Here is a 17,747-nt window from a genome sequence, read left to right as displayed (position 1 = left end):
ATAGATGAGTTTAAATTAATACATGTATGTTTAATTTTTTCAGACGATCGTTCACCTGGGTTAATCACACTTAAGATGCAGCATTATTTTCTGCAAAATTTCTTCAACAGAGATGAGGTAGTCGAAAAACATACCAAAAATTTGCATAAGAAAACTGCTCATTTGCTAAAGGAAATTACTGAAAACGATGTCATAACAAAGGATGAGCAGGATGATATTTTCAACAAAGTAATTGTGGATATTATTTTAAACATGGGCTTGGGAAATCCAGAAAACAGAGAGGTGTTTTCCGAAACCACAAAAGCGTTGAATTCGGTTATGTCTAGAAGTGATAAAGCCAAATTTGTCACGCTGGACAAGAAAGATAGGCTCCTGGCGCTTAAGGATATCAGGGAGATTGTATGTGGTATACGAATCTTTAACAAACATGCTGGAAATTCTGCCAATGGAATGTCGGATCGTAAGTATGTGTTGTTTAGAGACATTCTAGTATAAATAGGGATGTGAATTTTACAGTTCCACGAATTTTGGAGCAGTCTCACGAATCCACAAAATCAATTCTACAAATCACACTGTGCGAAATTATGGACAAGGTTAATCTACTAACCAGTGCACTCAACTCTTCAATCGCATATGATCTTCGAAATCGAGCTATCGTTACCCTATTACCGGAGAACATATCCGCTGATGATTTGGATATGTTAAAAGATCTCCTAATAATGTATCGTCAGCATGAGGTCTATACTCGAAAGATGATTGACGAGTTGGCTTTAATCAAATTCAACATCGACACCTGCAATCAGGAGTATAAACAAAAATTGATCAAGCTACATGAAGCCGTGCAATATCGTACCGCAATCCCGACTGATCGAGTGTTTGTAAGCCTGAAATATGAATGATTCTATTGCTCAATACTGGAAGCGTTTTATTATAATTTTGCAGCCAAAATTCTCCGAATTGACACACATTTGGTTGCAGTACCAAAACCAAATCTATCTGCTGTCGGAAATCAATCAGATAAACAATACTCTCATCAATTTAACGGAAAGGTGTCTCAGTTTTGACGATTTAGCCTATCGTTTGCTGGGCGAATGCCAGGTTCAAACTGACCAGGATAGACTGAACAAAACGAACGAAAAGCGACTTATCGTCGATACCGAGGAAAGCTGCGAAATCATACCCTACACGTCATCAATGAAGGTATATTGCTTTGATTAAAATCAGTTATCAATTTTTATTAAAATCTGAGTTTGAGCATATTCATGCACCAGGGTTTGAAATTATCTCTTTTGAACAGAAATAGAAGATATTTCACCTGTTTGAATCTGAGTATTTCGAATCATGATGAAATGTGTTTTAGACTTCCTGATCGTAAGTCTGTTAGTACGCCCACTGCTCTGGCATCGATTGCACAAAACGAGATTAGTCGTTTGTTGGTTCGTAGGTATTTTTGAAAAAGGCCCTTTGTCCTGTGACGCAGCTATGGTTACTCATCAATCAATGACCCGTCACTACTACTTACCATGCCCTAAAAACCCAAACCTACTATTTACCATGCCCTAAAAATCCAAGCCATGCTTTGCCTTCTCGCCACCACTGTAGTAGATGCGGTACTTGCATTTGGGTTTACTCATTCTCCCAGATGGCAGCAATGTGGTTTTTTGTTATTTACTTTGTCGTTGGTGGAACTGGCTGTTGACTTGGAGATAGTAGACGCATTACAACGCACTACTGTCCTAGAGCAGTATTTAGGAAGACAAAACTGTATGCACCAAAACCGTTGGAACGGTTCAAACAAAAGAGACAAAAACTTAGTTGTTTCTGAAAAAATATGCGATAATTAAAGTTCTAAAAATCTCCAAAGCAAAGAATTTACGAGAAATTAACACACAAAATGAAAATATAAGAAAACCGATTTTGGAAGAGCCACCCTACCCTATATATTCAAAAACTCATAACACATTGACCATTAGAGATAAGTTTATGGAGCAAAGTTGGTTCAATTCGATTATTTTACAACTTTGTAGAACGCGTAGCTTCATTTTACATATGAAAACAGTTGATACCGTCGCACAGAGGAGTAACTGGGGTCGAATCCTGGCCAAAACTATTTTTTGCGGCTTTTGCTGTAATATGAACCAAATATAGAAAATAGCTAGTTTTTGGGACAGTTTGGCATCTCAATTTTCTAGATCCTTCCAAATACTAGTATTTTCGAGGTGATCTTTGTGAATACATTGGTTTTTCCCGATACATGAACAGTTGGTCAGTGGAAAAGGGAGAAGATAAGGGATACCTCTGCACATATTCATACACTGCTGGTCAATAAAATAGGTGTGAGATAAAAATACATGAAATTTTGAGTTTTCTCTAAAAATATTTTTATATTCAAATATTTTATAGTTAGGCGCAGTCGTAAATATGAAAAAGAACACTTTTATTTGTAAATTAAATGTAATGCTTTATCGTAACTCTTTCTTCTCCATGAAATTCAAAAAAGTACCTGGTCAATGAAATAGGTGTATTGTAATCCATTGCATTAAAAAATTTCATATCCAATGATTTTAAGACTTCAACATTTTTAACAACTAGTAACCTGTGTAAACTCCTTAATTCAACCAAATTTTATCCCTTTGTGTTGGCATTGAGTCATTCAAACGCTAATAAGTTTCCGTTGGTATAGAGTAGCATTCCTTTTAAGCTGCTTCCCACAAACGATCCTTATTTGTGAAATTTCGATCAAATAACTTCTTGTAAAAAAAATTACTCAAATTTTCTACGGGATTGATGACAGGAGATTGGCATGGTCCGAAATTATAATGAATTTATTATCCCGAAATCATTTCTGTACATACTTCGATGTGTCTGTTTGGTCAATATCTTGCTGAAACTGACATGTAAAGACACGTTATCTTTGGCAGAGGACTGCATGACATCCTTTAGGATGTCCATCCTTTAGCCTTGCATTCGAATCATGCCATTATAGTGGTGTTGCGAAGAATAGGACCTGCGCCATTCCACGAAAAGCAAGCCCCAAACCTCATTGTTCTCGCCTCCGTGCTTTACCATATTTTGCGTGTGTCGCAGATCAAACTGTTTGCACTTTGGACGTTTAACGTTTCGTTGTGCATTAGAGGAAAACAGGTTTACCTTTGATTCGTCCCTCCGAAGGATAGGGTGATGAGCCTATTTTGGCACCATTAGGGAGAGGGTCGCACTATTTTTTGAACAACTTTAAAAGAAGCCATATTATCTATAACCTTTCTCAGAATAAAGTATCAGTGTACTGTTTCTTAAACATCTATATAATGCTTATTTAGCAGAATTGCCTCAATTTTCAGCATAAATGAAAATAAATGTTCCATTCTATGCATCTATTCCCACCCCAATGATTCAATTATCGCCTCATGGGTGTGCCAATTTTCACCTCATCGAAAAACAATCTAGTTGAAACGCAATGCCTCATATTCCATTTGCGTCGATTCTAACTAGATGTCCAGATCATGGACGCCAACGTGTGATTTGTAAAACGAATCATTCTGCTTTTTTCAGCCGATCAAAACAAACGTAAACATCACGCACATCAATGAAATTCATCAGCTGTTAGTAGAAGAGCGCCCAGAATTGCGCACGCAGAAAAAAACCATTCGAAGGTTAGCAACTGGAATGACAAGTTTCACATCACACATTGCTTTCTTTCGATCCGAATTGTATGTGCAGATGAAAATAAAATATCTGCAATCAACAATTAGTTGAATAACTTGAAATAATTGATTACTTATACCTGAAATTGCATTACATCATATTTACAAGTTCATGTTTTGGTTTGGCCGCACTGGTGATTCTTTTCTGTATGATGGATGCAAAAAGTTGGTTTTGATTGTGGTAGTGTATCAGCAAAACATGCCAATAATAGGAACCCCCGTATTTAGTTTTATCCTATTATAACACTAGGCCTATTCTAGTGTTTGACGAGTGATTTTAAAGTGAAATTATCGTAAAAAGGTTTTCCAGCTAAAATAAAGGTATGTATCAATGCAATGTTTAGTATATTTGTGCAGGAATAACGACATATGAGGCGGTAAATGCTGGCTCGTAAGTGTTTATTTTGCTAAGCGCCGTTGCATCCAGTTTCGGTTCACTACGGGAGTGAGGCGGATTAGTAGATATTTCAATAAGGTGATTTTGTTTTAATTAAAAGTTGGATTTAGAGGATAGTTCTAAATACATATGTGCACAACAAATAAAGAATATAACTATAGCTTATTTTTTCACACCTGTTTTAGCCAAATCGATAGTGTCATTATCTCATATGCTTGGTTCGAAACCAAGGGGTACGAAATAGGGTCACAATAGGCTCTACTGCCATAATAGGCACATCACCCTATGTAGCCATTTTTTTATTCCTTCTGAACTAGGTCCATTAACGCTGTTGAAAAGCAAATTTCATTTTTCTTCAAAGGCTTTGGCTTCGAAATAGTGGAACCTTCATAGCAATTCTTTCTGGAAGATTGAAATTTTACGGCCTACAGCGAACTATTCTCGGACCTACTACTTTTTCAATTTGTGCTGAATTGGTCGGTGTTAAGTCATACCGGACTAAGTCGCGAAACATCAAAAAATGAGATAATTATAGCAATGGATACAGAATTTCGTCAGCTACATTCGACTCTTGCCAGATTTGAAATATGTAACAATAAACAAGAATTACGGCAAAAATTAATTTCCAATCATAATGTAAAGGATGCTGCGATTCAAACTCTAAACTCGTTTTTCTCGAAATCAATATTTTGTCACTTAGTCCGGTCTGACTTAACACCGACCAATTGGTCTTGGATGACGCGAATGGATCAGATTTCGCCAAAAATTGCAATACGATGGTCAGCTGCTGTAGATGTTTTCTTGGGTTTTTTGCTTGTTTCCTTTTTTAAAGGTTTTAAGGCATTTGTAACGAAGTTTTCGGAACGCCACAGTGTATTCGCGATTTATTTATACGTCTTATCTTCTTGAACAAAATTTCTTAGCAAAACTCGTTCCACTTGAGTACAGCGAGATGCTTGACCCATTCTATAACAAATCTTTGACTTATTCAACATTTAAATACATTTATTAACACGCAGAATTCAAACTTCACCAAATAAAACGTATAATGTAATTATGTAAAATAATAACACGTTCATATATTTGACACACCTATTATATTGACCACACAAAAAAGCCTGCGGTAGTCTTGTTAAGCTGCTATCTTGACAAAGATAGCAAATATAATCAGCGCCAACAACCCAGATCCCAAGACTTCTGTGTGCGGTAGGTGTGATTGAGACTGCTGCAACTTGGTATGCGTAATTGAGAGAAAAACAAAATAATCTATCACACACCTATTTTATTGGCCAACAGTGTAGATATACATTATGCCAAACATAGTGGAAATACCAATACTTTCAAATCGCTTGGAATTTGTGGATCGGAAAAGATCGGAAAAGATAGAATGTTTTTCGGATAGCCGGAATCTTGTTTTGTAATGTTGATTCAGCAACTTTGCCGGATCTTGCCGTATAGTGTAACTTTTTTATCGTTAAGCTGAGGTTACACTAATAGTTGTGTTCAATTACGTTTGTTATATTATTGTCTTATTTAATATAATCATCATCATTAGAAAGCGATTTTGCTGGATATATAAAAAAAATTATTAAAAGCCCCTTGAAATATTACCATTTTGAATCCATGCAAAAATTTTTTAGCAATTTTTGGCATACTCTTTATTTTGCCACAATATGCAGTATGCTTTTAGGTATCTAGAAAAAATATAACTAAATAAAAAATCGAAAAAAAAAATTTGGCCAAGAATTTGTTCTAGTTACTCCTCTGTGCGTCGTGCGGGGTATTTTTGCGCTTTTTTACCAATTTTTCAACTTTGACAAATTATAACTCCTTCAATAATCGATGGATTTGTATCATATCAGCACAGATTTATCGTCATCGTGTATGTATCATCTATGCCAAATATGAGCAGAATTAGTTCACACATAGAAAAGTTGCTCATATAGCGTTTAAAAATATTTTATGTGGACTAGCTGGGGGCTACTTTGCACACTTATTGAATTCCATATAAAATAAAAATTAACCTGTTTTATTTACTTTTATTGAAATATCATTAATTTATACTGATATCAGAGGTTTTTTCAACAATAAAACAGCACCCATTTATCACATATTCTAAAATGAGGGATTCATTTTAATTTAACATTTACAACGTTACTTGTCAAAAAAAAACTTGAGTGGGTTGAGACTGCATATTGTTTTTCGTAGAGAGAAAAAAGGAAAATGATGAAAAATGGCGATATCAGTAGTATGTCAAAATAGGTTTTTATGAGCATTTAAAGATTTTTGGTCAGGTCAGGCAAGGGGGTTTTGGGGGTACTTTTAAAAAATTTTAACTTTCTGTTCAGGAAAAAAATATACTGCAAACCGTTTTGACACATAAACTGTCATTTGAGTTCGGTCACTCTAGAAACAAGTCAATGAAGAAACCAATGACGAAACTTTTCGAGGGTGGCTTCTCTGAAGGATCGGTTCACGTTTCGACAATCTTCGATATTAGCAGCAATAGTGTGTAGACAGCAGATGTCGGTCAGCGGACTAGCAATCGGCAACTAAGGAGAAAAAACACGAAGTTGGAGAAAATCGGGATATCGTTGTCTAGAGAAATTTTACCGCCGATGATTATTCCGTTGGAGTGGCAGCAAAATAGATCGCGAAAATAGGCATCGGTATAGGGTGTAATACCACCGCCGAGAAGTTCTCAGCACCAGCTAGCAGATAAATAGGAACGACTAGCACCAACAAGGATAAGAAGCTCGGCGAAGGTGGTTGTAAACAGATGTAAATTCTTATGGTCGACACCTCCAGATCGGTTCATGTGTCAACAGGTGACGATATTTGCAGAAGACCTTAGCAGGTCAGATATATCGCGAAGGTTGGACAGCAAGTAAGGAAAAGTAGCTATGGATAAAAACATGACGATTAACACAAAACAAGCAAGCAAATAAGCAAGAATACAACCCCTACTAAAGCAGTACCTAACGGTTACCCCGGATGGATGAGGATTGCGAGATAAAAGAGGTTTAGGTTTGGTCGGTTGGCTTAACAACTACTACAAACCAATCCGAATCCACCACGAGCCAGCAGGCAGCGCACAGTGGTCGTAATGCCAAAAACGTCACTAGAGGCCAAACCATTGAATATATTCATAGGGTATCTTTGGAGGAAATGTTCGTATGAACATTCCCCACAATCTGATAAAAATTAAATGGAGTCGTGGCTTACTATACTGAACTAGAAAAATTAACTTTTTATACTGACGAGTTAGAAAGTTGGTATCTTCGACAAAGTTTTAGGAATGCTCATAATGAAGAAGTTTATTGAACAACTTGAGCTTGTAGGACTTAGTGTTATCGATTTATAAAGCGTTTTCTAAGGCAAACCACTTAAATTTAGCTTTATAATATAGCTTTTTACGCTGTGACTTTTCGTGCAAACGATGTTCCAGACAAATGTTGAGGTATTAAAACCACATAATATTGTTGAAGACTGCATGTAAAAATTAAATTATTGTTGAAGACTGTATGTAAAAATATTGTTGAACACTGCATATAAAAATTTCACCTGAAATCGGCGGCGCGGCACACACCTCTTGTAAAAATACTCATTCGTTTTAGAGTTATTGAAGAATTTTAATTTTTTTTACACCAAGTTCAACTGCGTATAAGAGAGAAAGGTGCAAACCAAGATGGACGAGCAGCACTATTTTCAATGTCCGGACTACGCATAATAAAGGTAAGAAAGTTATAAGCTCAATTTGTAATGTTTTTTTACTTGGGTATTTTTACTTACAGTCTTCAACAAGATTATGTGGCTTTAATGCCTCCACATTTGTCTGGAGCACGGTTTGCATGAAAAGTCACAGTGGAAAAAGTTATATTTAAAAAACTAAATTTGAGGGTGTTGCCATTGAAAACACTTTACAAATTGATAACATTAAATCCTACAAGTTCAACTAGTTCAACAAAATTCTTTATTACGCGCATTTCTAAAACTTTGTCGAACCTCGTCAGCATAAAAAGTTTTTTTTTAATTTGATCGTAGTAAGCAATGCCTAATTTTAATTTTTATCAGGTTGTGGGGAATATTCATACGACCAATTCGTCCAAAGATACCTTGTGAATATATTCGATGGTTTGGCCTCTATTGAATTAAGTTCTCGTTTTTGGGTCTTTTGATGACTCCTTCTCGATAACAAACATTTACCCAATTTGTTGAGCAGAATTGTCTGGTTCACAAAACTAGGTCTAGGCCTCTGAAAAAATCTTCAAAGTTTGGGGGTTTCTGTACGATTCTTTTACAATAAACGTTAAAAAATCAACCTCCCCCCCTTGAGAATTTTCTGCGCACGGGCCTGGAATAATCACTAAACTCCTCGAAACTCGCTAATTTTGAGATATTATGCTAGTAAACAGTCATTTAGTACTTCGAACCCTCTGCTGTTCAAATTTTTATTGTAGATTATTTTTGTAATGAAAAAAACCGAAAAATATATTTATTTCTGCATCGTTTACAACATAATTTCACAGCTACAGAGTAGTACTATAAGCTTAGCAACTCAACAATATTTTTATATTTTCCAAAAAATTGAAAAAACATTTCTCCAAAAATTTGAAAAAGCATAATAATTTTTTAACTAAATTACACTGCCATACACAAAATAGCTTTTTTCGTTTTCCATAAATTATCCCAACTTTAAACGTTGAATATGTTGGCAACGCTGGGCAGTAGTGACTGGCCCTTTTTAGAAAAACGATACATGACAGTGTGTCATAGCGGTATGACAGCGAGTACAATTGTGTAATCGAATGATAGTTTTTTGGCGGCAAATAATAAGATCGAGGTGAAGTATCAAAATTATATGTGCCTAAAATTTAAACCTAAAATTAACAATATCTATATCTAGTTAATACAACTACTTCCTTAATTGAACTTAAAATTAGCTAAGGCTATTTATGCATTATATACATTATATTTAAAGGATTTATGTGAGCTATTGAGCGGCTGGAAGTGCCCACTACTGAACTTAAGGAAAGATTTATAAAAAATCAGCAAAATTTTACCATTTACAGTGGAACCTTTGAAAAAATGAGTTTAAACAATTAATTGAATTGAAAAATATTATTGTATTTTACGACTCAAGTTAGGATCACGTGCAGGATAAGCAGCAACTAAAAGATGTTTGAACATATATCACTAGGAAATTTTCTCAACTGCCCAATGGAACCTTGGTAATAACGATATAAAGCATATTTTTTTAGACTAGAGTCTTTTAAGTACTTGCAAGTCGACTACAGAAAAGGTCTAATAATGAAATTACAAAGAAACGAGAAGAGATAGCTATATTACGTTGAAGAACAAATTATGGATCGTTTGTAAACACAACTTTTGGATGATAGATATTGCTATCATCATAATTCATTTTGAGAAAATAAACAAAAACTTCATCAAAAACACTAATTTTCAAATATTTTGCAACTAAAAAGAACTTAAACTAATTAACTGAAAGATATGAGAACATCATTCAATAGAAAATTTTCTCACCTTTCCAATGAAACTAAAATATTTAAAATACAAACTATACTTTTTGAGTTAGAGGTATTTTAAGGCAAACAAGTGGTTAACATAGACAGTTCAATAACTCTGTAACGGTTGAGACTTGATGGCATGTGTAGAACGATTTTCCTCTCCAAATATGATAGTCTATGACCCCTCAACCTTGAACCAACAACACCATGTATATCTAAAATTAGCAGTTTGAGCACAAATAGTTTCGTTTTCCTAAATACGGCTTTGGTATCCTAGTGCAACGGTCGGTGAGCATAACGTAGGCTCTGTTGTTCTGGCATTCGTTTGTGCCTGAATAGCAACTACGATTGTTTGTGATTTAGTTGATGTTGATAAGGGCTGTGTGCTTGTTTGCTTGTTGCTGGTTTTGTGCAGGGTTTCCCATAGTATGTCTTCTTGTTACGCAGACTGTCAGGTAAGAAGCAATAGGTTTCGTCACTCGCAACTTCACAACCAGGGTTGTTAATACGATACATTTTTCACGATAATTTATCGGCGTTACTCGTTAACGATAATGTATCGTCGCATTTAATGTCATCGTCGATAATTGTATCGTCGTATGCAGTCATCGTTGATAATTCATCGGTTGTCGCGATACTTTCCCGTTTATTGGAGTTTAAGTTGATGCGGTTAACTTTCAATTGTTTAGAAATAAATGCCTATTGAAGGACATGTTGTTGGCAGTTAAAAATCAATAGAGTGATGTGGACAGACGTGGGCCACAGGTTGGAGTGGGCCACCCGAATAACTGTAAGATTAGTGACATCTATGTCAAACCGCGAACATCAGTTATCGTATTTTGACACTAGCTCATTTTTTATAAACATTCAGAGGTTATAAACCTATTCTCGCACTGTCAAGAGAAACGTGCTGAGAATTTCGGCAAGAAAGTTTTCGCGATCGTACGCTTTAATGCGAATCACCATCGCATTTTAACGAGAAAAACTAAGGTAAATATTCAATATGTTAGTGAAACGTATAATTTACGAAATGCAAAGTGATTTTTGCCTATTATTCACATTGAGTTTCTGTTCGATCCATATGCAAAAAACGGCGCTTGTAGATAGAAGTGGGCCACTTTTTGTGGACAGACATGGGCATTATTATTGGACATTATTGGACCGCTTAATTACGTCACACCAAAGCAGAAATCTAACCGTGGCCGCAAACCGCTGAGAAGCAGCATAATTACATCCCCTGAAAATCGAGAGATCGCAGAAGAAGCGGCACTGTGTAGAAAAGCGCAGATACTAATAAAGGTCTCAAAAAAGTCCAATACCTCACAAGCAGCCTTAAAAAAAAGGCAAGAAAAGAAAGGCGTCTTTTTCTTCGGACGAATACGTTGATTTTTGCATGATTTGCAACAAATTAATGCCGGCAAAGCTGACTAGAAAGAACTCTATCGAGTGCGATATCTGCGACCGACCCTTCCACTTAAAGTGCGTCGGTATGACCAACCGTTCACATATGTCACGTTAATAAAAATTAAAAAAAAAATAAAAAAAAAAGCATCACTTTCACATGCGTCTATTGCGAGTAGGATCCGTGCTTGAACACTTAAAATGTTTTTTTCACTTTTTCGCAACAGTTTTATTAATTTTTCTGCATTACTCATTTTTTTCAGATAATAAACTAACATTATTACTAAAGTTAATGTTTTTTTCAATTTTTAACCCTCTTTTAGCATCAACTAATTTTTATTTCACGAATTGGACAACGGATTCGTGTTCAGCGCCTTTGAAAACCCCCAGGACAAGAACTCACATCAATCAGATCATTTCTTCAAATAAAAATTTAGGTGGCCCACTTCTCCCTACAATTTCGGAAAACGCGGAAAATGCACTTTTTTTGCAAATGAAAATAAATTTTTTTGGAAACTTAATTTCACAAATCTGCTTTAACGAGAATTTGCGTCTTAGAATATTCTTGCGATCAAAAAAAAAAACAAAAAAATTTTAATTTTTCACTATTTTACAACCAAAAATAAAAACGTGGCCCACTTCTGTCTACAGCACTCTAGTTTTGGTCGTTTTCAATGCACAGGGCAGGAGAGCGACGATGTGTCAAAATAGATTTTTTCAACTTTTCTGGAAAGTGTTTTAAATTGGCACATACATATAGTAAGTAACAAAATCATTGAAGCGGCCAGGTCAACTGTGCAGCGTACAATATGTAACAGATGATTCAAAATTGTACGGTTATCAAATTATTTATTGAATGAAGAATTTAAGCAACAAATCATTTTGAATCTTAAAGAATGAAAAAGCGTATATAACCGTACCGACCGTTTTAGTTTGAAGGGGATTTGATAAATCGTTGGGAGGGTTTTGGCTAAGGAGGTTATTGTCACTCCTTTGTTTCCTGGGATGGGACAAATGTAAAACCTGTACAGGGTAATGAGCCTAGGTTATAGCGCCTTTATTCACTCTTTGAAATTGAAGAAAGGAAAACGCACAAGGAATAGGTTAAGAATTAAACATAGGAGAAAGTGAGGCAACATGAGCACCATAAGATTGAAGGCAAATATATCTGCAGCAAAACATACAAATAATCCCAAATTTCCCTCTATTGGTAGAATACAACATATTCGTCACATGCAGTTATTATACGTGCTGCAGAAAATTAAAAATATTTGAAAATAATCGTCGTTTGTAATGATCGATTTTTGACTTGGTAAAAACCTTGTGGGGCAATATGAGCAATCTTATGGGGCAATATGGTCTTGTCGCAGAAGATTATATTTTATTACAAAATTTAAAATGTATTTCACTTGTAATTAATAACAATCATATTTTTCATTGATTTAGTGACGATTAGTTGCCAATGAAATTCATCTTATAGTTTTTAGCAGCATTTTCGGAACTATTAGATATAAATTTACATTTTGTTTTAAAAATATTTTTTTGAGTAAGTTTCTCGAGAAAATATTATTATCGTTCGTAGTAGCTTCGGATATAAAATGTTTACATAGGGATAACTTTTCGGAATTTAATGCATAAACTCATATGAGATTTAGGCTGTGCTCATTTTTCCCCATGCTGTAGAGCTATTTTCGCTGATTTTTTCTGGAAACTAGAAAGTCTTGTTAAATTATGTTTACGTTTAAAATAGAAGACGTTAAATATTCCGAAGATGCATGCATTTTTCAATTACCGCCCACATAGGTCATGCGAATGCTTATTTCATATAGTTTGAATCTTATAACATTTTCAGTTCTTTGACATCCCGTCAAATTTTTGTATTTTTTGTGATTTAAGATTTGTTTTATATCGCAATTGAAATGTTAATCATCTAATGGAGATTGACGGAGTATTCGTTTATAGATTCTTGGAAAACTAGGATGCTCAACTCGCCCCACATGGCGATATTGCCTCACTTTCCCCTATCACAAATCAATTTCTCCGAAGCTTAAGCTTTTTTGCTATTGAAAATTAAAACAAATAGATAATTTTTTTTCGCACCCGATAGCTACTATTAAAAATGTTCAGAACATCAGCTCCATTATTCTTGATATCTACTATTTTCCAAATGGTTATTGATATACTTAAATTACGCAATTTGTAAATATTTTGCTAAGAAATAAATAAATATAGTAAAAGACGATAATTTCTTGTATGCCGCACCTTCTCGAAAATGAAAAGTTAATTTTCCACTTCATATTGGCTCACTGTCATTCAAATGCATTGGACATTGGCGTGCACAATTTTCCCGTTCTTCATCTCCGCCACTAACAGTCAAACGGAAGGAAAGCGCAGCTGCGATCCAGTATGACACTGGAACAGTTTCGGGAACCAACACTTGCTTTTTTAATTCGTTTATTTGGCACAGCTCAAGGCGTTAGCTTCACGGAGCCGTGGGTCTTTTATATATTTACATGAAGTGATGGGTTCCTGAGTCTTCGGCTTACCAGTGTCTTCGATAGCGATAGCGTGGACCAAACTCAGCATCCCAACATCGAATAAATATGTTTCCCCGAAACAGTGGAATCCAACCGGCTTCACAGTTACGCCAGCACACGCCAAGACTTCTCCGATTGTAAATCACAAAACTTTAATACGCACCATAGTTTATTGCACATCAACAATTATAATTTAGCTTATCCGAAAAAGAATATTTATTCTTAAAATAACACAATCGAACATTTATTGTAAACTACATGTCTTAATCCTAATGATAATTTAATGCCCACGAGCGGGCCGCACGGTGTTACTTCGGCGCGATTTAGCTGGACACTAACTCACAGCATCGCAAGACCGATCTTTATCAGTCCGTTCGGGATCGAAGCGGCAGCATGTGGTAGTGTAATCAGCAGAATTCTCCTTATCTTGCTAATCTCTCGGAGAGTCCGACAGATTATTGATGACATCACCGCTTCTCATCACTGGTTCGTTCTGTATCAAGGGCACCGGACGATCGATGCGGTATTGTTTAGGATGTCTAGACGGGTAAGGCAGAACAATGCACTGTTTTAAAACTGTCTGCACCAGGGATGTAGTTGAAGGCAGGTCGCAGACATCCTCACCCACCCTGAAATATTCGCTATTTCTGAAATAAAGAAAAGAAACTCCTCTCGACTAGGATGGGATAGGCAAGGCTACTGCTGCTGGCGGCTACTAGGTTGTTCGTTGAATTCTGTTGTAGGCAGCAAACACAGCTTCTCCACCGGACGCTTCAATGTTCCAGAAGCGGTCTTAAGAGTGACCACTCTAACGATACCGTCTGGTCCTGGATGTAACTCCTGTATTCTACCCATTTTCCAGCGAGTTGGAGGTAGGTTTTCTTCGAAAATGACGACTAGCCTACCGATTTCGATTTCTATTGGTGGTCGCCAGCGCTTCGTTCGACCCTGCAACTGACACAAGTACTCCCTCTGCCATCTTCTCCAAAAATCCTGGAGCATCCTTTGCATACGTTGCCAATAGTTTAAACAGTTTATGGGAACTGCTTGCAACTGTTGTTCTGGAAGTGACTGCAATGACGATCCAACCAAGAAATGCGCAGGAGTTAACGGTTCAAGATCATTCGGGTCGTCTGATGTAGGTGTAAGTGGTCGAGAATTTAAACAGCCTTCCACTTGCACAAGAAGCGTGTTCATATCTTCGGGCGACACGACGCTGTCCCCAATCACGCGCAAGAGGTGATGTTTGGCCGATCTCACAGCCGCCTCCCACAAGCCTCCGAAATGAGGTGCACTCGGAGGACTAAAATGCCAGCGAATGTCCTCTTCTGCACACTTCTTGGATACCTTCTCCTGATGCTGTTTATCCCGCAACAAACGTAGTACTTCTTCCAGTTTGTTCCGAGCTCCAACGAAGTTAGTACCGTTGTCGGAATAAATATCGGTTGGCCTTCCTCGACGGGCAACGAATCGACGCAAAGCCTGCAAGAATCGATCCGTAGATAAATCCCCGACAAGCTCTAGATGAATCGCCTTCGTGCAAAGGCACACGAAAATTGCCGCGTACGCTTTTACTGCTGCGCGTCGTGGTACAGGGCGCACGTAGATAGGTCCGAAATAGTCCACTCCCGACCTTGAGAAAGGACGAGAAATAGTTACTCGCGCTGCTGGCAAATCTCCCATAAATTGCTGCAACGGAGTGGGCTTTGATCGGAAGCATTTTTGACAACGATGAACAGTTTCCCTGGCTACATTGCGTCCTCCTAACGGCCAGTAGCGAAGTCTGACCACACTCAGCAACAATTGCGGCCCCGCGTGGAGCAAACGTTCGTGGTAGTGCTTAAGAATCATGCGTGTCAAGCGATGTCGAGCTGGGAGCACAATGGGATGTTTAGCATCTTCTGCTTCATTTGAATGAATCAACCGCCCGCCAACTCTTATAAGCTCTTCCGTTTCTGACACAAATGAATTGAACCATCGCAGAGGAGATTTCCTTGGAACCATATCCCCTTTTAGCAGTGCTTTTCGTTCATCAGGAAAGGCTTCCCGTTGCACCCGTTGTATAAGTATATATTCGGCTGTTTTCAGCTCCTCTGTAGTAATCCAACCGGATCGTCGATCCTTCTTCGGGGTACGAAGTAACGAAATCAATCGGAGCCATATTGCTGTACGGCGAATTAAATTGGAGTATGTAGCGAATTTGGATAAATACCATTCATTGAATTCCGCCACCACCGAGGCCGTATTAGCAACAACTGTGCGTCTCCTCTCTTCCTCAACCCCCTCACTCGATGAATTATCGAAACTATTTGGCCATTCCTCATGGTCGTGCGTTAACCAGCTTGGGCCATTCCACCAGAAATTATTATGAATTATTTCTTCTGGAGAGATACCCCTCGAGATAAGATCGGCTGGATTGTCAATTCCTGGAACATGCCTCCATTCATGCCCCTCTGTTATAGTTTGGATTGTTGCCACTCTATTTGCGACGAATATAGTCCATGTGGCCGAACAAGCTTGCAACCATCGAAGCACACACGTTGAATCTGTCCAAAAATATGCACGTACGATCGAACGAGTTGCCTGTTGCACCTTTTGGAATAGTTGAGCGGCTAAGACCGCTCCGCAAAGCTCCAACCTCGGGATCGTCATACATTTAACCGGAGCCACCTTTGACTTCGATGTGAGCAATTGAACCTTCACCCTTCCTGCTGTATCGATGCTTCGAACATATAGGCACGCACCGTAGGCCTTCAGTGACGCGTCTGAGAAGCAATGGAATTCCATCACGACTGCCCTGGGGATGATTACACAGCGATACACGTGTATTTGATTAAGTAGATGAAGCTGCTGATGGTACTTCCGCCACGTCTCACCCACCATCGAAGGTAACGGCTGGTCCCAGCCAAATCTCTGATCGTGTTCGTCACGCAGCATCCAAGATTGCTGCATGAAAAGCTTGGCCATTGTAATGGTTGCACCAACCAGACCCAGAGGATCAGAGTCGCAATGATCGACAAAAGTTGCCTCCTGGTAATAAGCAGACTATCGTCAATGGAAGGTATGCTGAATTGAAATTTGAAGACGTCTGTTCTAGGCTGCCACACTAATCCTAGTGTCTTGATCGATGGGTCTGGATCTAATTCGATTTCTGAGCCACGGATCGCCAGATTTTCTTCAGGAATACCACGTAAAACCTCGACACAATTGGATGCCCACTTCCTGAGCTGGAATCCCCCACTAGCCATCAACTTGTCCAATTGTATCCTCATCGTAAGTGCCTCCGCTGCATCATCGGAACCCGTGAGTACATCATCCATGTATGTGTCTTCCGCTTGGTTCCGTAAGTAACGGTGTTCAGCTCATAGGTAACTACTTCATCCCTTGGTGATGAGCGCCATAGAATCGATTGAAGATGTCGTTCGTCGGGGTTCACATTAATTTGACGAAACATTTTCTCGACATCAGCAACCAGCATTATCTGCCTTGTTCGGCAACGGAGAATAATCGACCTCAAGTCCTCTTGTATTACTGGCCCTACCAGCAATGTATCGTTCAGCGACACTCCTGAGGCCGTTTTGCAGGAGGCGTCGAATACTACCCTAACCTTGGTGGTGGTACTCGCCTCTTTAACCACCGGATGATGTGGTAAATAACACCGTTTATCCGTGTTGGGAATGGTAGTATCGACTCGCTGCATATGACCCAGACGCACATATTCGGTCATGAATGCCTTGTACTGCTCCCGTAATGCAGCATCCCTTTCCAATCTCCGCTCCGTGCCTTGGAGACGTCGGAATGCGATCCCCCTAGAATCGCCCAATTGTTTTAGTTTGTCCTCATCCTTTGGCAATGATACAGTGTAGCGGCCGCTTTCCCCACGCTGAATCGAACGCACAAACAGCTCTTCACAGCGTGCTTCTTCCGGTGAATTGTTCCTGGTTGATCCCATATCTTCGCAGGTCCAAAATCGAGCCATCAGCTCTTCCAAGCCTTCCGTAGTAGAAACATTGCAGCTAATATTCAATGTCTTATCGGGCACAGATGAACCGCCACACACAACCCATCCAAATACGGATTCATTTAATGAGGGTAATCGTTCTCCCAAAGGAATCTTGCGTCCGGTTTGGAAAAACTCGAAGAATGACTCGATTCCTAGTACGATGTCAATACTCTGAGA

General features: G+C 38.1%; 2 protein-coding genes across 2 annotated transcripts in view; one reads left to right on the top strand and one right to left on the bottom strand.

Moving 5' to 3' along the window:
- The window catches only part of LOC131682005 (chromosome transmission fidelity protein 18 homolog), a 78,242-nt gene that overhangs the window by 45,733 nt on the left and 14,762 nt on the right, over window positions 1-17,747 (bottom strand). The window lies entirely within an intron of this gene.
- LOC131682006 (cilia- and flagella-associated protein 206) overlaps window positions 1-17,747 on the top strand; it is a 30,791-nt gene that overhangs the window by 457 nt on the left and 12,587 nt on the right. Inside the window, exons 2-4 of the mRNA XM_058963135.1 lie at window positions 44-460; window positions 517-878; window positions 943-1,200. Of these exons, the coding sequence (XP_058819118.1) occupies window positions 44-460; window positions 517-878; window positions 943-1,200 (1,037 nt within the window). The remainder of the gene's footprint in view (window positions 1-43; window positions 461-516; window positions 879-942; window positions 1,201-17,747) is intronic.

The sequence above is a fragment of the Topomyia yanbarensis genome, chromosome 2 (genome assembly GCF_030247195.1).
Source record: "Topomyia yanbarensis strain Yona2022 chromosome 2, ASM3024719v1, whole genome shotgun sequence".
NCBI lineage: Eukaryota > Metazoa > Arthropoda > Insecta > Diptera > Culicidae > Topomyia > Topomyia yanbarensis.
The sequence above is the reverse complement of the archived record's forward strand: the minus strand, read 5'-3'. Positions and strand labels throughout refer to the sequence as shown.